Source organism: Herpailurus yagouaroundi, unplaced genomic scaffold, assembly GCF_014898765.1.
Source record: "Herpailurus yagouaroundi ecotype Mexico unplaced genomic scaffold, PumYag 141, whole genome shotgun sequence".
NCBI classification, from domain to species: Eukaryota; Metazoa; Chordata; class Mammalia; order Carnivora; family Felidae; genus Herpailurus; species Herpailurus yagouaroundi.
Window position 1 is genome coordinate 15,442,706 of NW_024412396.1, and position 25,895 is coordinate 15,468,600.

General features: G+C 38.4%; 2 protein-coding genes across 4 annotated transcripts in view; one reads left to right on the top strand and one right to left on the bottom strand.

The window, feature by feature from the left end:
• The window catches only part of SLC25A21 (solute carrier family 25 member 21), a 486,164-nt gene extending 467,512 nt beyond the window's left edge, over positions 1-18,652 (bottom strand). For 2 of the 3 annotated variants that reach the window (XM_040476980.1, XM_040476978.1), the window contains exon 1: positions 18,465-18,652. In XM_040476980.1, coding sequence (XP_040332914.1) covers positions 18,465-18,534 — 70 coding nt within the window. In that variant the 5' untranslated portion in view covers positions 18,535-18,652. The remainder of the gene's footprint in view (positions 1-18,464) is intronic. The other variant, XM_040476979.1, reaches the window with a different exon arrangement.
• A 13-nt stretch (positions 18,653-18,665) lies between these two features.
• The window catches only part of MIPOL1 (mirror-image polydactyly 1), a 330,717-nt gene continuing 323,487 nt past the window's right edge, over positions 18,666-25,895 (top strand). Inside the window, exon 1 of the mRNA XM_040476974.1 lies at positions 18,666-19,043. The gene's annotated coding sequence lies outside the window, so the exon portion shown is untranslated. The remainder of the gene's footprint in view (positions 19,044-25,895) is intronic.

A 25,895-nucleotide genomic window follows, 5' to 3' on the forward strand; every position in this document is an offset into this window, starting at 1 on the left:
GCTTACCAAAATAATGTGATATGTTGGAATATAGAGAAATTCATACTGGAAATAAAGAATTGGGGCTAAGAAATCCCTGTGGAAAAGTTAAGTCTTGTGCTTTCATTGTTTTTTAACTTTATAAGACCTTGAAAACTTAATAATTAATGTCTTCTGAATTACCAGGAAGAAACTCAAGTTTTTTTTTTTTAATATAGTTAATCAATTGAGCTTTTCCTGGATCTTTGCTTTCCCATTCCAAAAGGTTTAATACTATAATGAATGGCTAAAGATGCTGATTCAACATAAGCAATATGAAAGCATGTATTCTTGTGCTGCCATTGATACTTTCCTTCAAATTCAAACAAACACAGATATGAACTAAGTAGGATGTGTTTGAATTATACTGATCTTTGCACAGACTTGTCTTTATGATTGTCAATTATCTCCATTTTTTTTCCAAAAAGAACCACTAAAGCATAAAAATAATTTTGTTTTATTGTACTTTCCACTTGTATAACTTGCTCACATTCAAACTTTGGGTTCCTACATATTTTATAATTTTCCATTTCTTTCTATGTAGATTTTCTCTCTATGATGGGAATAAAAAGCAGCCCCTTGAAAAATACTTAACTTGGCTTTCCCCTATTCACTTTTACTCAAAATACTTATAATAAAATATGCAAGGTACTATGGTCACTTTATTTTTTTCTAGATTATACTGACATATTTTTCAAAATATCCACATTGGTAAGCTTTTCATACATTTTTTTCTCAGTGTTTTTTTTTTAATTTTTTTTTTCAACGTTTTTATTTATTTTTGGGACAGAGAGAGACAGAGCATGAACGGGGGAGGGGCAGAGAGAGAGAGGGAGACACAGAATCGGAAGCAGGCTCCAGGCTCTGAGCCATCAGCCCAGAGCCTGACGCAGGGCTCGAACTCACGGACCGCGAGATCGTGACCTGGCTGAAGTCGGATGCTTAGCCGACTGCGCCACCCAGGTGCCCCTCTCAGTGTTTTAATACAATACAAGCCCCACCTTTAGGGACAGTGCTTGTCAACCTTGGCTGCATATAGGAATCAGCTGAAACGCTTTAAAAATGCCAAGCCCCAGGCCCAACACCCCAAGATGCTGATTTAGTTGATATGGAGTGTGGCTCTGGTATCAGGGTCTTTTAAAGTTACCCAGGTCAGTCAAGGCTGAGACCCATTGCTTTGAAAGTTTACACTCTCGTACAGGAGATTGCTAACAACACAACTAACCGTCAATTTAGGGAGTGCTTACTTGTGCCCAGCAGCCAGCTAAGCACTTTATGTGCATTATCTCATTTAATTCGCAGCAACGTTATGAAGAAAGATTCTGTTACTAATTCCTACTTTACGAATAAGGACATGAAGATTCGAAAGATTAAGAAACTCTCCCCAGGTCCTACCGCTGTTAGTTGGCTGAGAGAGAACTCAAAGACAACTCTGTCCAACTCCAGAGAAGGAACTCTTCATCACTGACTAGAATCATGGTGGAAACTGGGCCATAAGACAAATTTTTTTAAAAAGGCAAGTCAGAGGGCTAGTGAATAGAAGTGACAGAAGGATTAGCTTCAGGGATATAAAAAAATTAAAATTAGCAAGACACTGGAAATGTCCTTTCTCTTCTTAGCCTGATTGTCAGAATAAATTGTTAACTTTCTCAAACTAGTAGCATTTGAGGAAAAGAACATTCCCAGGCAGTGTCCTGGTCTAGCTGCATACCTCTTAGTTGTCATGGACACAGGAAGGAACAATGAAATCATTATTTGACTATTATTTTCTAGTTGCTAGTCAGCATATGATTCTGTCTGTAAACTGCATCTCTGCATTCCCTACAGATCAGGGGAGCTGTCCCTCCTGGTAGTGACAGAATAACCACAAACAAAACAATCCTTCTCAGGGGAAAGCCATCTTTATCTGTCAGTGTTAGTCAGTTGAGAAACAGAGCTGCAGGCAGCTGAAAAAACAGTTTGACTGTTTTAAGTTTACAGGTGGCCTTATAATGGAAATTTTTACACACTGAAATTCCTTTTTCAAGTTAAAAAAGTTTGGACAAAAAAAAGACAAAATTTGGCAGTATTTTAACGCAATGCTTCTAACCAGCTTGTGAAAGCAAAATATCAAATTTTAGTGAAGCTTGGTGAACTAAGCACCCGCCTTCTGGAAAACAGACTCAGTTAAGTATTCCCACCCTTTCTGTGCTGAACATTCCTCATGGTTAAAATCAGATCAGCCACACATACCTGTTATCACAGGGCCTGCTATATACAAGACGCTTAAGAAAAGCTTTCTGAATGAATTCATGGACATTAGGAAGAATTTAAAAATATTTTTAATAGAAGATTGTATACACAGAAACATAATAATAATCTCAGGATATAAATAATAGGATAGCTGCTTAAAGCCCAGCTGGAAAGTATTTTTGTGTGTGTGTGTGTGTGTGTGTGTGTGTGTGTGTGTGTGCGCGCGCGCGCGTGTGTTTGTTTGGAAGAAACCAGGATGAAAAGAGTAGAAGGCATTTGACTAATAATTCCATAAACATTAACAGCAAGGATTCGATACTTGGGATTCCACAAAAGATACCCGTTGGGCTTTCTCCAACATTTGGGGCAATGAAGCAGACAAAGCCAGTTTATTTTGTAGGTGGCTCAAAACCTTTTTCCTGATTGGCCTATCATAATTTAAACTTTTTTCTGGGGAAAAGGCACGGTTTGAGGCCTATCCAACACAATAAAGTACAACTAATTAAATTTATCAGGTTAGCTACAAGAATAAAATTTTTCTAGAACAAAATCAGGGTTTTCAAAAGTCAGATTAGGAAGCTATTGATGAGAGTCAGAAAGTCATGGGGTGCTTTGGTGGAAAGCCCTGGACAGCCCCCTCAGTGAGAATGCCGAACATTGGGGCTGAGACATAGAAAAAATTCAGAAACTAATGAGAAAAGGAGAGATGGTTAATTACAAACTTGGGTAATAATTTTGCTTGCAATTCCTGGGAAAACGACTAACCCTTCTTAATCTATAAACCTTTAGTTGTCGATCAGGTGGTCAGTCTCTTTCTCACTGGCATGGGATACGGAAATAACCACATTAAGGAAAAGGTCTTTATTATCTGTATTGATTAATAATACTTGAAACAATTTGCTCCAAATGGTACTTTGCGATTTTAAGATCCCCAAAGTTATTATGAATGATAAATATAATAATATACCTACAAAAGTATTAATGCCCTTCTCTAAAAAAAAAAAAAAAAAAGTAGGTCTTGAGGGAAGGGAATAACCCAAGTTATTTGATAGGGTGTCCACTGGGATATAAACTGAAAATCATCCCTATAGGCCCACTATGGAATATTGAAAATGAAACCTAACGACTCCATTTTGGAAATAAAAATATTAAAAATTTCTGTTGAAAAATAAGATTAAGTTAATGATATCCAGGTTTGAGAACAAAACAAAACTCTACCACCAACAAACAGTTAAGCAAAAATAAGGTTAGGTTTCTAGAAGGTAAACAGAAACATACAGTTTACATTATAAATTGTAGAACAGAATTATAGTTAGCATATATTCATATAGTATGTCACTCATCTATGAAGATTTCTTTAAATTCCTAGAATATGTCCAAATACTTTTATATTTTCCCTTTATGTTAGTAACTAATATTTACTGAGTACTTAGTAAATTCTAGGCACAATGATAAGCCTTCACATGTATCAACCCATCTGACCCTTCTAACAACTTTATGAAGTAGATAGCAATGTATCCCTATTTTATAAGTATAAAGTACAAAAATGTTAAATTGCCTGCCTAAAGTAACACACCTAGTGAGTATCAAAGTTGGGATCTAATGCCAGGCAGTAAAGCATCAGAATCCCCACAGGAGACCACTTCCCTTATTATCTCGACTCTTTTCACAAGGTAAAGTGCACTATTGAAAATGGTGCCCCATTTTCTTTCTTTGTCAATAAAGAACAAAAATGAAGTAGATCAATGTTTTCTTTTTTTTTTAATTTTAACTTATCTACAAAAAGTCTGCCATCCATTTCTAACATGTGAATAATGAAAAGCGATAGACTTCCTTTTTGAATTTACAATATAAAATATTTCTGTGTAGAGTTGCTCATAAGCAGAACTGTGCATCTTGTATTGATTACATGTCAAATAGAGTAAAACCTTGGTTTGCGAGCATAATTCGTTCTGGAAACATGTTTGGAATCCAAAGCACTTGTATATAAAAGCAAATTTCCCCATAAGAAATAATAGAAACTCAGATGCTTTGCTCTACAACCCAAAAATGTTCACATATAAATGATTACAATTGTGTAATATAATATAAAGAAAGAAAATACAAAATATAAAGAACAATAAACAAATTAACCTGCACTTACCTTTGAAAACTTTCATGATTGGTGAGAGAGACAAGAGAGAGGAGAGTTATTGTGTAGGACAACAGAATCACTGCTATCTCTTGGCTCAATTGAATCTTTTTCTGCATGGGAGCCATTGTACATGCTCACAAGGATGTTGACTACAGCACAGTATTAATAAATTCTTGTCAGATACTGTATTTAATGTAACTGGCAATAAGGCAGCAGAGGAAAGGGTCTATATCTGCAGGCAGCCTGACCTAGAATGAAACAAAGCATTCCTAAGCTTACTCTTGGATGGAAAAGCAAAGGACTGTCGGTAGGTGATTTCAAGTGACAAAAAGTACACTAGTGCCAGTTGTGGGCACTTTCCAACATTCTGAAAAATCACTGACTTTTGCCAAACATAGTGGCCTGAGACCGAGCATCCAAGCATGAGAGACAATCACTCATAATCCTGCAGCAAGCGAGAGAGACAGAGAACGAGAAGAACCATTGGCTCAGTTTTGATCATGTGACATTCAGCATCATGTATTATTCATATTGCAATACTTCATTCATCAAGGTAAAATTCATTAGAAATGAATATTGCACAAACACGTTATTTGCAATCCAAGGTTTCACTGTATTCCATTATAGCAAATCATACTGTTTAGCATTTAAATATACCTTTGGTCAAAAAATAAAAGTTTTATTTTCAGTACAGCTCTGAGAAACTATCACTCCTACATTCCCTCAACTATCAGCAAAATAAGATGCTACAAATGAGTTCAAAGTACTTAGTTTCTTTTTTTTTATTTTTTTAATGTTTATTTTTAAGAGAGTGAGAGAGAGCACAAGCAGGGGAGGGGCAGAGAAAGATGGAGACACAGAATCCAAAGCAGGCTCCAGTTTCCGAGCTGTCAGCACAGAGCTGGATGCGGGGCTCGAACCCATGAACCATGAGATCACGATTTGCACTGAAGTTGGACACTTAACCAACTGAGCCACCCAGGTACCCCAGCACTTGGTTTCTAAAATAGAAGATATTTTCTTTATCTTTGCTATATTTATGGCTGGTCAGACAGGGGCACACAAGCAAAATATGTCTCAAAAGAATTGTACTGCTTTGTGGTGAATGTAATTTGAATAAAAATAGACGTATTGAGTGGATATTATCTTCTAAGCACTGTGCAAGGCCTGGAGATACAAAATAAATAAGAGTTGGTCTCTACCTAAAAGGGGCACACTTATTTTTTTCACTATTCAACCTGTTTTTATTAGTCAACATTACATGTTTTTTATATATTTTTAAGTCCAAATCACATATTTATTTATTTTATTTTATTTTTTAAATTTACATCCAAATTAGTTAGCATATAGTACAATAATGATTTCAGGAGTAGATTCCTTAGTGCCCCTTACCCATTTAGCCCATCCCCCCTCCCACAACCCCTCCAATAACCCTCTGTTCTCCATATTTTTGAGTCTCTTCTGTTTTGTCCCCATCCCTGTTTTTATATTATTTTTGTTTCCCTTCCCTTATGTTCACTTATTTTATCTCTTAAAGTCCTCATATGAGTGAAGTCATATGATATTTGTCTTTCTCTGACTAATTTCACTTAGCTTAATACCCTCCAGTTCCATCCACGTAGTTGCAAATGGTAAGATTTCATTCCTTTTGATTGCTGAGTAATACTCCATTGTATATATATATATATACCACATCTTCTTTATCCATTCATCTATCAATGGACATTTGGACTCTTTCCATACTTTGGCTATTGTTGATAGTGCTGCTATAAACATTGGGGTGCATGTGTCCCTTCGAAACAGCACACCTGTATTCCTTGGATAAATACCTAGTAGTGCAATTGCTGGGTTGTAGGGTAGTTCTATTTTTTTTTTTTTTTGGAAGAACCTCCATACTGTTTTCCAGAGTGGCTGCACCAGCTTGCTTTCCCAGGGGTACACTCTTTGCCAGACTTAAAAAACAAGAAATAAATCCAGTATAATCTTTTAAATTAATCATACACAAAAAAAACTAAGGTAATTGTGAAAGGCACCCATGTAGAGTAAAACAGAAGATAGTATGTAAGCATATCAATGAAAACAAACACAAATAATACTGGATAATGCCTATTTAAAAACACCTACTGAGGGGCGCCTGGGTGGCGCAGTCAGTTAAGCGTCTGACTTCAGCCAGGTCACAATCTCGCGGTCCGTGAGTTCGAGCCCCGCGTCAGGCTCTGGGCTGATGGCTCAGAGCCTGGAGCCTGTTTCCGATTCTGTGTCTCCCTCTCTCTCTGCCCTCCCCTGCTCAAACTCTCTCTCTCAAAAATTAATAAACATTAAAAAAATTAAAAAAAAAAAAACAACACCTACTGAATGGACTGATGATACATTTTTAAACTATAGAATATATAAATCTGGCAGGGTCACATAAACATCATCAACACTGCTTTCTTTCCATATAACTTAGGAACCAGTGTCTCTACTTTTCTTCCTTCCCTTCCCTTCTTTGCTTCTCTGTTAGCTTCTAATCCCCAGCACATGTATGCTCAAAACCATAGAAGGTATACGCTAATGCAGATCTCTACAAAAACATGAAGGAAACAAAAGGTCTTGTCCTTCCTTGATACTTGATCAGGCAAACATGAGACTATATTGCTCTGTAAAAGAAAGTTGCTGATATGCTTTCCAATTTTGATATGATCACATTTCTACTTTCAACTTAAAAGAATATGAAATAAATGTTTTCTTAGGTCAACTAAAAGAGCCCCACTACTCAAAATAAATCACTAAAGAGTCTTTAGTATTTCTTATACTAAGTATTTTCAATATTAAGCTTCTTTATAATTTTCCTAAAATTTCATAGCTATATACATTTCTCATTAAGAGAGAAAGAAATAACATGTTTAATTTACTAATCATTTTTTTTATGTTTTAAAACACATGGTCAAGTTACACTGCCATCTTGTGGTTAGAAGCTCATTTACAGTGGCAAGGACTTCTGGAATTTCCATTAATTCCACACAGAATCTATGTACCTAAAAGAAAAAAAAAGTCCTGTTTGGAACTTCTGTCTAAGAAATGCATTCTTTTACATCTCCCTCACTTTCTTACATTAAAGCCAAGAAATGCCAAGAAATGGCATTTTGAGTGGCTGCCCCAGATAGATAAATAAAAAGAACTATGCATTTGGCACTCTAGATCTTGCTCACAGCAGCTTATAATTTACAATTAGTATAATACACACTCTAACCCTGAGAATTTAGAGAAACAAAACTATGGAATCTAGGAGGTTCATTCCCACAAGGTAATCTCCAAGACCTACAAGCAATGAATGTTACATTTATGCTAAGCTTATCAACAATTTTTGTTTGATCCAAAACTCTAAATTCAAAAGCAAGACCACAACAGAGGAAATAAATATTACAGCAATAAAAATAATTGCCCATCCCTCTTATTCACATACATAACCTTGTTTTTCCATACACAGTTAAGAATCATAATTAAATGAAAAAATTAATTCCAAAGTACAGTCCTCCACATTTTTCAAATGCATAATTCTCTATGATCTATGCCAGGCACATGTTCCAAATGTCTTATAATGGTGGAATCTAATTAGAAGTTAACACACTTCTACATCTAACTTTGTCTGCAGAAAGCTTTTCCTTCTTTTTTTATTTTTAAGTAAATCACCAAAATTATAGGAAGACAGTGCCATCTATAGGTCTGCACAAGGACAGAATGGAGTTCTATTCAGATGTGACTGTCCACTGTGATACAGTAGTCAACCAAATGCATTGCACTAGAAAGAAGTTCCAAAATAACTCTGCTCATTGTTGAGTCTCTGGAAAGGTGCCTATAATTTATTCCAAAGTATTTTATCTCCACAATCATTCTCCAAACAAGAAGAAGAACAACAACAACAACGGCCACATCAACAAGGACAAAAATAATATTTTCCATAACTGTATTAATCTGATTTTGGCACATTTTAAGACTCATAAATAATTATTTATTATTGTTATTTATTAATAATTATGATATTTTTTCAAGAAATATTAGCTCATTGGCACTTCTCCCTCTCTCTCACATAATGTAAAACTTTTTGGGGTTAATTTTTTTTTAGGTGCCACTCAATTCTATTGAAACATATATTTCATTATAATTTTTCCAAAGTTGTATTTCCCCCTAGAATAGTCCATTCTAGTTTTTATAGACAATCAACTAAATTCACCCTGCATCTCACCTACAGCTACCAAATTATTGCAAAAGGAAAAACTCAAAACAAACCTATTTTATGCAACTTCAATTCCCTCCTCTTTCACAGCCAGGCTCATTCAGTCTGTTCTGAGGTTGTTCTTTCTTCAGTGAGTCATTCTGGTGTCTTACCTAGTTGTACAGGTTTTAATTAACAATTACCCAAGGACTGGGGCTCAGCTCGTTCCTAATCAATCGCCTACAGGGAATGACACAAAAGAGATAGCCCTGTCAATGCTGACAAAGTCCTCTGATGGGTAAAGTGGAAAATTTTATACTTGTACTATGACTGACATTTAGAGATCTGGCAAAAACAAGGAAGAGCCAGGTTGCACCAGAGGCAGATCCTGATTGTTCATCAGTGCACAAGTTCCTTGAGCAGCTACAATATTTAACCCAGCCTAAAGGAAAAAAGGTCTTATGGAGACAATACTCTGTATGGGGCTGCTAACCCGGTTTCTCATTTTGTACCCCATGAGGCAGAGGTAGCGGGTAGGAATACAAACTTTGAAAGCAAAGAAAACAGAGTCTGAGTTCATGTTCCATTACTCGCCTTGAACAAGTTTTTAATTTCTCCAAGCTTCACTTTCCTCATCCTCAAGATATTACAAATTAATATCAATCATTTAAGCAAAGTAAGGTGCTTTATACACAGTAATCTTCAGTAAATGTGAACACTTAAGATTTATCTTACTGTTTCCTGTTTGTCTGATCTTAATTATCTAATAATTAGGAAAGATCCATATAACCCAAACAAACACCCAGAAAAGGTCAGTTGTAACCCGCTAAGTTAACAAAAAGAATGAATGAGAAAGACAACTCAAAATAAGGGTGAGTACAAAAATACAACAAAGAGAAAATGGTATTTGATGGTCTAATATTAGTTTCAAAATTTACCTCTAAAACATTACCTTTGAAAATCACTAAGAGTTCACATAACTCTTGATCCCATGATATTTTTACTGTATAAGTTAGAAATCTGAGTCTGCAGGACACAGGGAAGTTGGAAATATCAGGGAGTTACCTGCAAATGGATAATACTGAAGCCAGAGAGCAGATGGGCTTGCTCGGGGAGCTAGGAGTGTGTGGAGCAGAGAATGCCAATTTTTGAGGAAAGGAAAAAAGAGGAACCAGCAAAGGAAACAGTAAAGAAGTGATTGGATATGAAGAAGAAGATAACAGTCAATAGCAGAGACAACTTTAAAGAGAAAAATTGGTCAGAGATGTGAAGTTTTACAAAGAATAGGTAAAATTAGGAATGAAAAGCAGTAGTTAACAGTTTGGGCAGAAAGGGAAAGACAGATATGCCAATTATAGTAGGTTGGAAACCAAGTGAAGAACTTTCCACAAAGGTTGACAATGAAAGGAAAAGAAACATAGGACCATGGCTTGAGATAAGTAACACTAACTTGAGAATTACAACATGAAGAGAGAAATACAGTCAAATGCCTGTTGTAGGTTGAATTGCGTCCCCCTACCCCCCAAAAAAAGATATGTTCAAGTCCTAAACTCTGGTATGTGACTTTATTTAGAAATAGGTCTTTACAAATGTAATCAAGTTAAGGTGAGGTCATACTGGATTGGAGTGGGCCCTAATCTAATGATACCCTTATAAAAAGATGGAAATTTGGACAGACACAGAGACAGATAGGAAGAGAAAGCCATGTGATAACAGCCAAAGAACACAAAGATTGGTAGCAACTACCAGAAGCTAGGACAGAGGCATGGACCAAATTCTCCCTTGCTGCCTCCAGAAGAAACCAGCCCTGCCCACACTTTGTTTCAGACTTCTAACCTCCAGTACTGTGATACAATAAATTCCTGGAATTTTAAGTCATCTACTTTGTGGTACATTGTTCAGACAGTCCCAGCAAAGTGATACAAGGGACCAAAAGATAGAGATCTAATAGAATATTTAGAATGGCATAAACCTTGATCACGTCAAAGTATGGAAATAACTGACACAAATAGAATAGTTTAAAACCAAAAGAAAAATAAATTAATAAGGAAAAGCAGTTAAATTCTAAAACAGTTAAGAATCCCATAGAAGTCCCTTAACCTAGTTTCATTTATTGCCATTTTAAGATTCCATCTACTTAAATCATAAAGATGTTTGAAAATGACCTGTGAATCTCTTTTCATTTTGGGGTCCTTGAACAAAAGGTAATACATAAATTTTAATGTGTATTTATTTTTGAGAGAGAGAGACAAAGCACGAGCAGGGGAGGAGCAGAGAGAGAGGGAGACACAGAACCTGAAACAGGCTCCAGGCTCTGAGCTGTCAGCACAGAGCCTGACGCAGGGCTCAAACTCACAAACCGTGAGATCATGACCTAAGCTGAAGCTGGATGCTCAACTGACTGAGCCACCCAAGCGCCCCAAGATAATACATAAATTTTAAAAATTATCATGGGACCTCTTCCTCAGAAGGTGGCAGACACTTCAGACCTGAAGACAATTTTTTCATTTCATTTACTAAATGATTACAATGAAAGGAAATATTGTTGAAAGAAAAGAAAGTTCTGTTGCAAATATTGGTTGTTTGATGGCTTGAACCCCAGCATACTTCTCCCTCTTCAGAGTTGGACCCTAATAATATATTTTGTGGCTTATGCTTCTAATATTTATTCATTAGTACAGTCAACAAACATTTCCAAGCATCTACTATGCTTTACCTAAAACACCAGGTTCTCAGTGCTCTGAGATGTTGCAGTCAAGACTGGGAGGGGTGGGCAGTGCGTGGGCAAGGGAGACAAGGAAGGGCTGGTTTAACAAAGTGTTCCTAAGATGTTGTGCAAACATTGATTCACACTTTTACATCAATTGAATCACGTACCCACATTTATACATGTGTTTTTAAAATGTCTTTCAGGGATGCCTGGGTGGCTCAGTGAATTAAGCATCTGACTTTGGCTCAGGTCATGGATTCACGGTTCATGGGTTCGAGCCCCGCAACAAGCTCTGTGCTGACAGCTCAGAGCCTGGAGCCTGCTTCGGATTCTGTGTCTCCCTCTCTCTCTGCCCCTCCCCAGCTCACGCGTGCGCGCTCTCTCTCTCTCTCTCTCTCTCTCAAAAATAAATAAAAACATTTTAAAAAATTAAAAACTGCCTTTCAGTGAGGGAAACTAAGAATCCTTTGAAATGTGGTTATGAGATTTATATTTTGTTCTTAAATGCATATTTTTGAGAACTAGATTTTCTTTAAGAGAGATAAGACTACATTTTCATTGGGGCACCTGGGTGGCTCAGTCAATTAAGCGTCCAACTTCAGCCCAGGTCATGATCTCACAGTGTGTGAGTTCCAGCCCTGCGTCAGGCTTTGTGCTGATGGCTTGGAGACTGCTTCGGATTCTGTGTCTCCCCAGCTCACACTTTCTCCCTCTCCCTCCCTCCCTCCCTCTCTCTCTCTCTCTCTCTCTCAAAAATAAATAAAAACATTAAAATTTTTTTAAAAGGTCTTTCAGTGAAGGAAACCAGGAAATCCTTTGAAATGTCGTTATGCAGTTCATATTTTGTTCTTAAATGCATATTTTTGAGAATTAGATTTCCTTTAAGAGAGATAAGACTACATTTTCATTAAAATGCATCCCTTAAAGGTATTTTATAATTAATTTGAACAGTAGAGTTGTTTCCTCCTATGTGGTTGAAATACGGGGAATTTTTCCTCCCTAATTACCCAGATAATGGGTTCCAGCCTCCCTCTGATGTGTCATAAAGGCTCACCTGTTTCACTACAACCTGCTATTTATTATCAAACAATTGCAGTTTCCCAAATCCTGAAGTTCCAAAGGTGCCATTTATCCAAATCACATGTGTGCCTCCTTTGCACCCATTCTAATGGGTGCAAGAATTTTCCTTGATAAAAATTTTAACCTTGATTACCCCCCGGGTGCATCGACCCTTTTATTACTTAGTCCAAATTAAAATCCAGAGGACTAGTACACATACTGCCTATTAAGACACTTCTTTTAACTGTATTTTAACTATTATGGGTTAAAGCAAGCAAAAGTAGAATTCTTGTGAAAATGAATATATATATATATATCATATATATATGTATGACATACAAGACCAGGAGTTTAAAAAAAATAAGATTTCAAATTATCCAATACCATTTTAGTTACCTTTTAGGTTGAAAGCCTTGACTCTCTCCCCTCAGTATAATGCACATTTTATATATACTCTCATAGCTAATTTCCCAGAGACCTATCCATGAATCCTAGGGTTCCTTCCCCCTAAAAAAGGTTTCTCCTCTCACCTTGTCATTTGACCCCTTGAAGGTGATTAATGAGAAACTGCACAAAGTACTTGAACTGTGTCTAGTACAAAATTGGAAAACCTGTTTCCAGGATAGTTTGACTAAATAATTTCACCGAAATATCTCCAGGAAGACACACAAAATAAAAATTGTGATTGGAGATGTGATGGGGGTGTGCCTACAAGATACAAGGAACTAGGGTGGGGCTGGTGAGGAGCCTGGAAATTCTGGGAAGAAATCAGTGTCCTGCATGCATGGAGACCATGTAAATAATATAAGGAGGGGAAATTCTCTAGGAAGTTCTCTGAGTAGCACTTGCAGACTTCTAAGAATATAAGATTCTGGGAGGTAGAAGGAGGAGGGTCCTAGAGATGTGCAAGAGAATTCAGTGGGCAGGGCCTAGGCATGCTCTCAGGAGGGAGCCTGACAAGCTCTGGGAGAGCAAGGTCTCTCAGGAATCCAAGAGGACTTGCCAAAGACCCTGGAAAATTCTGATGTTAGAGGCAAAAAGTCCAGTGGGAACTTGGGGAGAATTACCATCTGAGTGAGCCTAAAAGGCTTCTACATTTCATGTGAAGAACCGCATGAGCTTTGGAAACACATGGAAGAATCCAAACTGATAGTTAAGGAGAATGGGAGGGTCTGAGGTAAAGTTGAGTTCCTGGCCCCAAGGAAGACATGTGCATAGAAGGGAAACTTCCTGGAGCCCTGATGGTGAGCAGACAAGGGAATGATGTCTAATACTGAGGCCCAGGTACCTTGGGAACTCTAGCAAGCTTGGGGGAATTCTGTCAGTGTTGCTGTCAGGTTTGCTACCTGACATTGGCAGTAATAGAAAAAGATGTCCCTTCTCCCCCAGGTGGATGCATCTCTACTCTAGGATACATGGATTATGAATCAGCATGGGCTAGATTTCAGCTCCCACTTGCTCCAATGGCCAGAGCCCTTTTTTTCAGTGTACAACCTACCCAACTTCACATACAGGCCCTGAATGAACTGGGAATTTCTTTTAGCTAAAAGCTAATCTTGTGCCCATACACATGAAATTGTTCAGGGAGAACAACCTATCATTTAGCAGAAAGACTACGAGAATGGTATTTGTAGATAAAAAAACTCTTTTAAGGGATATAAATTAAAGAGATATAAAGACAATAAGGGATAGTAGACTTGATTTGATCTCTCCAAATTCTAAAAATGTCTGATAATGTAAATGATATTTTTCTGGTGCCTCTCCTATCCTGATTTCCTACAGAAATGGTTGCATGCTTGAGCAACCATAGGCAAATTAACTAGGCCCTCTGTAGGTCAGTTTCTTTATGCTGGAGTTGTGGTGAGGATTAAACACGTTGATCCATTTAAAGCTAGAACTGGGTCTAGCGTTTAGTATTTACTCAATAAATGTTAGTTATTATTTGCGCTATTCACATGTTAATGAGAGTGTTGAGCTGCATGAGGCTGTAGAGGCCATCTGGACAACATTCTTTCAGAAAACAGTTTTCGAGCTAGGCCTTGGAAAATGGGTAGAATTTCAATAGCTAGAGAAAATAAGAGGAAGACATTCCAGGAATTGGGAATAAAGGTGGAAAGGTACAGGTAACATTCAAGTATTTAGCAGAAACTGAAAGGCATGTGTAGGAGAGGAGTGGTAAATAATAAGCCTGACAGCTAAACTGGGGGCACATAATAAGGCTTATAGAATTCATCCTTCTCTCTCTGGTCAGCAGGGAAAACCAAGAATGTTTTAACTTGTAACCCTCTGAAATCTGATTCCCCTCTATACAATCTCTTTTCCTCAAAAGTCTTTTAATGCAGGGCATCTAAAACTGGAAAGTGCAAACAAATGACTTGAGGTCCTTCCTATAATACAGATTCTGACATGGCAGGTCTGGAGTGAGGTCTGAGACCCTACATTTTTAACAAGCTTCCAGGTGCTACCATGTCTCTGCTGCTGCTCGTCCACGGCTCACCCTTTGAGCACCAAAGGTCTAATCCAATGGCCTCTTCTCACTCTCATCCTTACCACCTCTGCAGTGTTTGGCCTTGCTGATTTTCCTTAAGTTCTCATCATTGGCTTCTATTCTTTCACGTGAAACTTATGCAATTACTTGAAGCTGAAAATACAGACTAGAAGCCTCCTCTGTAAAACTTCAGTACATACCAACTTGTCCTGGGCATAGCTTTCATCATATAAAACAAAGTTGCCATTGGTAACAATACTTTTACATATTAGCTATAGCTACAAGCTCGAGTCCAATCTTTAGATGTATACTGTCCAAGCAAGTGTAAGTGTATCAATCTCTTTGGTTTTTGAAATGCAAGTATCACAAACCATCTTTTAATATAAGACAGACATATTTTGTTATGAAAAACATCTATTGCCTATCTCATAATGTGTCTAACTTCTCTGGAAAATAAATCTCCCCCGAAATCCCCATGCCCACTGTGGCCCCACCCATCCACATGGGTACTGGCTACCATTTATTGGTGCAGAGGTGGGCCCTTATCCAAAACTGGGTCATCTTGAGTCTTTCCCCCAGGATTTTACATGAGAAATGGAAAAAAAAAAAAAAAGCAAGTTAGTCTCTCACTATCTCTATAGAAGTGAAGAGAATGTAAATTCAAGAGCTATTAGGAACCACATTCTGTCATGTGGATGGCAGAGCAGAAAATAGCAGTCAATTGTAAGAAAAAAAGATTGATAGGGGCCCATGGGTGGCTCACTCAGTTAAGTGTCCAATTTTGGCTCAAGTCATGATCTCGCAGTTTGTTGAGTTCAAGCCTCACGTCAGGCTCTGTGCTGACAGCTCAGAGCCTGGAGCCTGCTTCAGATTCTGTCTCTCCCCCTCTCTCTGCCCCTCTCCCTCACACGCTCTTTCTCTCTCTCAAAAGTAAATAAACATTAAGAAAAAAATTTTTTTTCATAAAAAAGTCTGAAGGTACCACAAGAGCACAGGGAAATACCTCCACAGTATGGCACACTGACAACCTTGAACATCTCCACATAACCTGTAGACACGGCTAGGCCACAGACTGATTCGAGTCTTGGCAGAATGCCCGATGATTTCTTCTGGTCTAAGGGAAGATAAGCAGCCTGATGAGGAAGAGCAGAGAAGCTGTTTCTCCTGTTATCTTAGGGAAGACTACCATGAGGCCATTTCTCATGTATCTCCCTAGTTTCAGTTGAACTCAAGACTTTCCTCCCACTTGGGGGAAGCTGCAGCCTTCAGTGTAAGTCAATAAAACTGCTTGGCTGTGGTTCTGAGGCACCTCCTCGACAGTAGAGTGACCCGCTGCTCATACCATCTACCAACTGGCATCTTCAGTTTGGTGTTGCCCATGGAATAAGGGACACAGGGAACTGACACCACCATATCACCTGCTTTTCCTGTCTAAGTAATTAGCTATCTGAACCCATTTGGGCATGTTTACTCCTCACCAGGCAAATCTATGGAAATACGGCAAAACATCCTAACAGCTGTATTAGTATTACTGGTGACCCTACTATTCGCCACGAACTTGCTGCCTTGGAAATGTTTAACCATTTGACAACGTGAGGAAAGGTAAAGGATGACTTCCTGAGTTCTCCTCAGTGCTCTAGCTCCTGGTTCCAGTCTCTTCCAGGAATGCATCCAGACCTTGAATTCCAAGAGATTCCCTGGTATTTCTGCAATAAACTTCCCCAGCTTTTTTCCCCCTTAAGAAAGCCAAAATGTATTTTTAACCTTTACCCTCAAAAGGTCATATGATACACACACAGAGGTGCCGCATTTGATGACATTATCAGTAATGAGAACTTTAGCGCTAGAGATTCAAACGCATTTTCTATATTTATTAAAATTCCACATCTCTTGTGTATTAATTTCTCTTTGGCCCTTTACCTAGTATATGTACTATGATTAATCTGCATTTATTAAAAACCAGTAAATATAAAGTTTTATGAAAATATTATTGCCTAAGTAGAAAACACGATCTCCTTTCACTATGATGAAAGTGTACATTACTTTCAACATTTATCAGTGATTCTATAGTACCAAATCTATAAATCAACCACACTATGTTTAATTTACCTTACACATATACTAATTTTCATTCATATGAGTTACAACTATAAGAATATGATGGAATCACACATTTGTGCCAAATATTTATCAACCAACAAAAACATGTAAGTAGGTTACAGTTTGACCCTTGAGTTTAGCTGTGTCTAAGATCTAGTATGATCATCTAAGCCAATACAGAGATGCTTCTGAATCATTAATTAGAGATTAGGATGTTCACCAATTTGCCTTACTCTCCCATTCGGACAGCTAAGTTTTCTTTGATCAGGGTCATGGACTCTGAAATCAACCCAGTCAGGGAGAGCTGGCAGTCTGGGATATTATGGAATTTGACCCGGTGACTAAATTGGTGAAAATTCATCGTCACTTCTGGGAAACAACTAAAAAAGCAGACAGTGTGGCCACTGACATCATAATTATGGATGGACAAAGCATAATCACATATAAGAGATGAATGCCTTGATGGTCATATTAATGAAATATCATCCTTATAAACTGTACAGACCATGACTGATACATGTGGTTGCTTGTGGTACTCCTGAGATGCAAATAGTTCACGACATAATGATAACTAGTCATAATTTGTAATAGGCCTTTATAAAAAGTCCAGGTGTATTTGAAAATAAATTTTCCTAGTTGACGTTAAACATTAGACATCTAGTCACTCTCCCCATATGATTTACTAGAGTTACCATAGTATAACGTCTTAAGAGAATATCTACACTTACAAAAATGTTTTATGGTGCTGAGTGAATTGTAGTAATTTATAAATTACTTTATAAATTTAAAATAAAAATGTGTCACAGCTATGAAAACTTAAATTTTCAATCAACTCATGATTTATATTTTAAAGTATCTTTAAAACACATCCATACAACATAATCTCATGGGTTCTTATTTTCTCTAGCCACACTTAGTAATTATTTCCATGATTAGTTACAACAAATTTTTTCTAGTTTTTTTCCACAACGTAACTCTCCATAAATTGTGAACCCCTTATATCAAAGGTGTTTATGTGTGTTAACATATGCATTTAATTTTAATATGCCTATTTAAGGCACGAATAGCCCCCAGCAAGCGCACTCTGCACTAAGAAGACCTGTGGAGTGCTGAGGTACACACTCTAATGACGGAGGCAGGAGTTATGTAAGATCTGAGCCCAGAAGAAAGAAGCTGCAAATGATAGCAGAGCTAAGGCTGACGCAAGCTGGATCGCTTCAAGTAAAATAACCAGCTAGGAATCAAGGCCTCCTCCAAGTTGCAGGCCTTGGGGCTGCCTAGCTTGCATTTCAGGCTGACGGCGCAGAAGGCGGGGCAGCCGAGAGCGGCGGCGCGGCGGCGACTTGACCTGGGGCACCGGCCTCCCACCGCCGGCTCCCGCCTTCCTTTGCTCTGGCCCTCGGCGGGCTCAGGCGCTGCGCCTGGAGCGCTGCATTTAGACGGGAAACTTCGGATGCCAGGATTGTCTGAGAAAAGTTTTCCGACACGCTAAATGAAAAGCGACTGGCCCCTAGCGGGGCGGCCTTACCAGCGGAACCACCGGCCAGGATCTGGCGAGAAGCCTCTTTCACGAAGCCGACCTCGGGCTTGGCGGACATCTTCGAACGCCCAGGACGACGGAGTGGGCCGAGATGAGTGGGCGAGCTCGCCGGCCTCGCTACCGACCTGCACGGCTTCTCCCGATCGAGAGAGCCGGTGCTGGGCAGTTCCTTGCGCCGAGTGAGGCTGCAATCCGGCGACTGCTCGGAGGTGGAGGCTCAGGGCGCACACTCGCCGCCGCGTGATGTGCCGCGGGTCCGAACCTGCCCGCTGCACCCTTTCAGGGGCGCTCTCTCGGCGCTGCTAGGCTTCTTGGGCTCCGAGAAGGACCTCGGGGGAGAAAAGAGTCGCGGATGGGGTCGGGCTGGCTGCCGCGGTGAGGCGGGTTTGGTCTCCTAGATTGGCGCCCACGCGATTCCCTATCGGGAGCCGCCTGCGGTTTGTCAAGCTGGATGTGCTGCCTCTGATAACGCAAGTAAAGAAGCGTCTCCGGCCTAGCGGCCCGGGCTGGGGCGACCCTTGCCCTCCCGGCAAGCAGGCGCACTGGGAGGTCCTAAAGAACGGACAGGTGGATAAGTTCTTTGGAGTTAGTTGTCCTGAAATTGTGGGCAGTAGAAACGAGAAAGCAAATCCCATTTGCAGTTACCTTGCAATTAGGTTAATGTAGTACTTCACAAAGAAATGGTTTTGGCTTAAGGGAATTTATCACAACTCATCAACCTGAGTTTTATTTACTGAAAAACCAAAATAAAGAAGAGGCATTACTACAGAGAAGTGTCATAGGTACCCTAGGTCAGTGATTCTCAAAGTATGAACTTAGCATCCAGGAACAGAAGCACGATGTGAGAGTTTGCAAGAAAGGCAAATTCATGGCCCCACCCATATCTACTGAATCAGAATCCCTGGGTAAAGGGCTCAGAAACCTGAGTTTTAGTAAGTTCTCCAGTGATTTCTTAAGAGCGTTAAAGTTTGTGAACCACGAACCTAAATGATCAAGGAACATTAAGGAACTATCAGTATATTCTCTCTATAAAACACTTAATTGTTCACACTAGCCCTTTAGGATATTTGGCAAAACATAAATGCTAATTTATACTGGTTTTTTTTTTTTTTAATTTTTTTTCAACGTTTTTTATTTATTTTTGGGACAGAGAGAGACAGAGCATGAACGGGGGAGGGGCAGAGAGAGAGGGAGACACAGAATCGGAAACAGGTTCCAGGCTCTGACCCATCAGCCCAGAGCCCGACGCGGGGCTCGAACCCACGAGAGACCGCGAGATCGTGACCTGGCTGAAATCGGCCGCTTAACCGACTGCACCACCCAGGCGCCCCCAGGATTGTAGATTTCAACATTAGCCGCAGGCCAAACTACATTCTGTCACACAGAAAACCAAAATAATTAAATGCCCCCAAATTAATTTGTTTCTTCATATATATAAGTGGAGAATTTTTTTAAGTTAAAAACAATGTCACAACTATTAAACCCCAAGGCACACACTGAACAAAATTCTAGATTCATTCACTGAAAGCTTAACTAAGTATCAGCACTTTCCTACGTACTGGCAATGTAACAGTTAAAGTTCCTAGTGGAGCATATAATCTAATGGAGGAGATACTACCATATTGCAATATAAGTAAAACTTTTGCCTTCCTTAGATACTCCTTGATACTCCCAAATCAAGATTTAAAGATAGCCTTTTTCTTTTTCCTTCAGTTGGATCAGTGTAAAGATAGCCTTCACCAATTCCATGAGGTCCTTAATCTCTGAATATCTTATCCAGAGGAGGTAGGTGCAGGTTTATGGTCTCACTAAGACCTCAGTCTCTTAACACCTGTATGGATTCAGTGAGAAGACCCTCCTAGACATAGTTCCAAATACTCTGTTAGAAAATTACTACCAATTATTAACCTCTTTGGGCTAGAGCAGATTTTTTTGAGTAAAATAAGCAAAGCCTGCCATCACATCTGATTTCTAGTCCTACACCTCTAGAATAGTTGAGGAGATAAGATCTAGGTATAAGAATATTCTGAAGCCAGGATTCAGCCAGTGTTAATCTAGAATCAACAAATACCCACTGTGCTAAGAGCTCTGATTATGGGATGTATCTCTTACCTGCAGCCAAATTTGCCTGTAGCTAATATTGGAATTCTGGGAGGTTTAGCACTGAGTCGGGGGGGAAGGAAAATTTACTTGACCTACTGTTTCAGATTTCCTTTCTATCATTAGATAGATTACTCTTTCTATTATTATTTTTATATAATACTGCAATGCCCTGATATCAGAGCAAAACTGCTAAAGTGTCAAGCTTATATTTTTAAATGATTATTTAAATTAAATTATTTTAAAATGATTATTTGGTTGAGAACTACATAATTAGAATGGCTAGAAACTTAACTGCCAGGTACCCTAAAATACTCACTGAACATAAGTATCTAATAATGTCTTCAGTGTCTTGTTGGAATAAAGTTTTTGTATTGGGCCATTGGATCAGCTACTGTTCAAGACCAAAACAATAGTGGCTTAAATAAGATAGAAATTTATTTTTCCTCATGTAAGCCATGAATAAGGTTCCGGCCAGCAGAAAGAAGAGAAAGACAAGAAGCATAAAAAAAGACCTGGAAATTATACAGATCTCATTGGTCAGAACTTGGCCACATGGAGTATACCTAGGTATGAGTGAGGTTGGGAAAAATAGTATTTTGCTGTGTGGCAATGAGTCTAGGGGGGAAAAAAAACATTATGGAAGGAGAGGAGAATATATTGGAAAATAAACAGCATTATTTACTACTTTGGGGAAAAGTTTAGGAGTAAAGAGCTATATTTTATTTTTATTTATTTATTTATTTTTTAAATATGAAATTTATTGTCAAATTGGTTTCCATACAACACCCAATGCTCATTCCAACAGGTGACCTCCTCAGTACCCATCACCCACCCTCCCCTCCCTCCCACCCCCCATCAACCCTCAGTTTGTTCTCAGTTTTTGAGAGTCTCTTACGTTTTGGCTCCCTCTCTCTCTAACCTGTTTTTTTTTTTTTTTTTTCCTTCCTCTCCCCTATGGTCTTCTGTTAAGTTTCTCAACATCCACATAAGAGTGAAAACATATGGTACCTGTCTTTCTATGACTTATTTCACTTAGCAACACTCTCCAGTTCCATCCACATTGCTACAAAAGGCAATATTTCATTCTTTCTCATTGCCACGTAGTATTCCATTGTGTGTATAAACCACAATTTCTTTATCCATTCATCGAAGAGCTATATTTTACAATGACAGTATTTGCACATTTTGAAAAAATTTGTTTTCCTCAAACTTAAAGTTAACTTCATTAGTGTGTCACTAGAAAATACAGTATAACCCCATGGTATTCCAACTATGACTGGACCCACATCTCAAAATACCATTTATTAAGAGATACATAGCCTCTGTGGGCCCATAGACTCTTTTATTTAGGTGTCAAAACACAGACCCACAAATGCAGAATTTGGCATACATCCATGTAATAGAGTACTCCCAAGTCCATCCATGGAATAGGGTAGAAAGTTGGGAGAGATTATAACTCTTGAACTATTCAAAAAGACTCATTATTCCATAATATTCTTATACAGAAGTATTAGAAGTATTGAAGAAATGCTATTTACAAGTGAAAGACTCATGCTTTAAAATTTGTGGGTCTATCATTGCTCTAAGCTCTTAATGGCTTATAACTTACAAATACCAAGGCATCATGTTATTATTTAGGACAGATCTTAGGTTCTGGTACATTAGATTTTCCCATTATCTAACAGAACATTTCTAAATTCCAAGGGACTTTACTAGACAGTGTGAACAAAATAATTACTTGGGAAACTTTTAAAAATATTTTATTGTGAAATGACAGGAATAACACTTAGAGGTCATATATATATCAAAGTTCTGTTATTTGGGACATCGCTTGGAATCTAGAAGTTAAGACTTCTGTGTGGTCAACGTGCAGAAATCTATGCATTTTGCTCCTAGGAGAGCTTCCCCGGCCTTCAATCAAAACTAATTTTAGACTCAATTCTAAAAAGGTTGGTAGAATAGATGTCTAAAATCTTGGTTCATGGAAGATTAGATACTCAGTTAAGTGTCTTACTTCGGCTCAGGTCATGATCTCATGGTTCGTGAGTTCAAGCCCTGCTCAGGCTCTCCACTGACAAGCCTACTTGGGATTCTCTCTCTCCCCCCGCCTCTCTGCCCCTCCCTCCAGTGCTTTCTTTCTCAAATAAATAAACCTAAAAATAAAAAAACAAAATAAATTAAAAGAGAATTGGGGAGGGGGAAATCTGGAAGATTCTGGAAAAGTGGAGAGAACCTGCAACTCACCTGCCATATTCAGCCTGCCTAGCAAATTGTAATAATGACAATCTTCATTTAATGCTTATGCCAGGCAATGGGCTGAGCATTTTGTACCCCATTATCTTGTTCACAATATTTCTGTGACAGATATTCTTATCCTCATTTTACACTGGCATACAGATTAAGTAACTTGCCTGAAATCACACTGAGTATTTGAGGTATTCTTTGAACCTAAGTATATATAATTTAGGAGGCCTCTCTCTGAATCACTAACTGTGTTGTTTTTATGTTCTAATTTTAATTTCAACTTTTCTATACATAAAAAAAATCGAAATGTGAAATTATTCACAGTAAATAGCTTGTGGTATCCTAGACTTTGGCAAACAAATTAGAAAAGCGCAACTTCAGTGTCACAAATTGCCTATGTATGAAAGGTGTGAATTTTCTGTTTATTAAGTCAGGGTTTCTCAACAATGGCACCATTAACATTTTGGGCCAGATAATTCTTTGTTGTGGGAGGCTGTCCTGTGCAATGCAAGATATTTAACAGCATCCCTACCCTCTACCCGTTAGCTGCTGGTAGCAACTCCATCCCAAGTCGTGACAAACAGAAATGTCTCCAGACATTCCTAAATGTTCTCTGCAGGGCAAAAGTGCCCTTAAGTGAGAGAATCACTAGTTTAAGTAAAAGAGCTCATATGATACTGAAGCCTATATTAACTTTCTAGAATCATAGAATAATAGACCTGGAAGAGACTTTAATCACTTCCTTATTTGACAGTTTAGGAAACTGAGGTGGGAAGAGATTGAGGACCTCACCTATGTCACCAAACTACTTAGTGGAAGAGTTGGGTGGGAAAGCCAGACATTTCCTGCTCTCAGAATTGGTAATCTAGGCACTTATGGATGTGACATTTCTTATAAACTGAATTCAATACTGTGGTTACAGTAGCTAGAGTCATCTTTTTAAAGCATAGTTCAGATATTACCTGTTCTAAGCCATCTAGTGGCCTCCTGTCATCCTTGGAATAGAATCTAAAGTCCTAGCCATAAGCCCAAAAGATGCCCAATATGGCTATTGCTACCTCTCCAGACTCATTTCCTAACACCCTTCTCTTTCACCCTGTTCTCATCACACTGATTTTCTTGGTATTCCTTTGAACACTTTCAAGCATGCTCCCATTTTTTTTGCATTTGCTTTTCCCTGTGCCAGGAATGTTCTTTTCCTAGACATTCCCATGACTTGCTTCCTTCCTTTAGGCATCTCCACAAAAGCTACTTTAACAGATAACTTTACATGTCTAAAATTGAACTTCTCAACTTTTTCACTCTATGTAGCCTGACTTTTCTCCATTACATTTTCAACACCTACATATATTCTGTATTTATTTGTTTATTCCTAGTCTTTACCTCTTTTTGAATATCAAGTCCATGCAAGAGTGACTGAAATACTGTCTAGAACATAGTAGGCATTTAATAACTATTAATTTAGTTAATGACTCACATTTGACCCAGAAGAATATCTCATACCCTTTGAGTAATCACTCCTCTTTTATCCTTCTCCGATCTCCTGGCAACTGCTAATATACTTACTGTCTCTATGGACTTACCTAATTCTGAATATTGCATATAAAAGGAATTATACAATATGTAACCTTTCATGCTTAAATTCTTTCACTTAGTATCATGTTTTAGAAATACTCACCGCCTGGTCGCTGGTCGTTGAGCTCTGTGCTGACAGCTCAGAGCCTGCAGCCTGCTTTGGATTCTGTGTCTCCCTCTCTCTCTGCCCCTGTCCTCCTCATACTCTGTCTCTCTCTCTCAAAAATAAATAAACATTAAAAAAATTAAAAAAAAAATACACCCACTTTGTAGGATGTATCAGTACTTTATTCATTTTTACAGTTGAGTATAATTCCGTTTTATGTTCCACAATTTGTTTATTCACTCATTTATTGATGGATTGTTGGATTGTTTCCACCTTTAGGCTATTAAGAATAATGCTGCTATAAACATTTGTGTACAAATTTTTGTGTGGCCATATATTTTTCATTTTCCTTGAGTATATACATAGGAATGGGATTATTGCAACTACCAACTATTTTCCACAGGGGCTATACTATTTTACATATCCAAAGAAATGTGCAAGTCTTCCTACTTCTCCACATTCCTCCCAAAACATATTTTCCTTTAGTTGTATTTATTTATTTATTTTTTATTATAGCCATCCTAGTCTGCATGAGGAGGTGGTATCACATTGTGGCTTTAATTTGCATTTCCTCAGTGGCCAATGAAGTTGGCCATCTTTTCACATGCTTGTTAGCCATTTGTATATCTTCTTTGGAGAAATATCTATTCAAGTCCACTGATTATTTTTTTATTGGACTATCTTTGTTATTGAGTTGTAAGAGTTCTTTATAAACAGTAAAACCTCAGATTTTGAGTAACTTGTTCTGTGAGTGTTCTGCAAGATGAGCAAACATGTTCAATAAATTTTAACTTGATAAACAAGCAATGTCTTGCAATATGAGTAGTATGTGATGCCAAATGTCACATGATCAAAACTGAGCCAATAGTTCTTTGTGTCTTTCTCACTGCGGGATTATGGGTGATCATCTCTCATGCTCGGATGCTTGGTCTCAAGCCACTATGTTTGGCAGAAATCAGTGATTTTTCAGAACATTGGAAGGTGCCTACAACTGGCACTAGTGTATTTTTTGCCACTTCAAAGCACCTATGGACAGTCCTTTGCTTTTCCATGTAAGAGTAAGGTTAGGAATGCTTTGCTTCATTCTAGGTCAGGCTGCCTGCAGATATAGACCCTTTCCTCTGCTGCCTTATTGCTAGTTACATTAAATACAGTATTTGACAAGAGGTTTTTTTTTAATTTTTTAACATTTTATTTATTTTCAAGAGACAGAGAGAGACAGACAGAGGGCAAGTGAGGGAGGGGCAGAGAGAGAGGGAGACACAGAATCCAAAGCACGCTCCAGGCTCTGAGCTATCAGTACAGAGCCTAACATGGGCTTGAACTTACAAACCATGAGATCATGACCTGAGCTGACGTCAGATGCCACCCAGGTGCCCCGACAAGAGTTT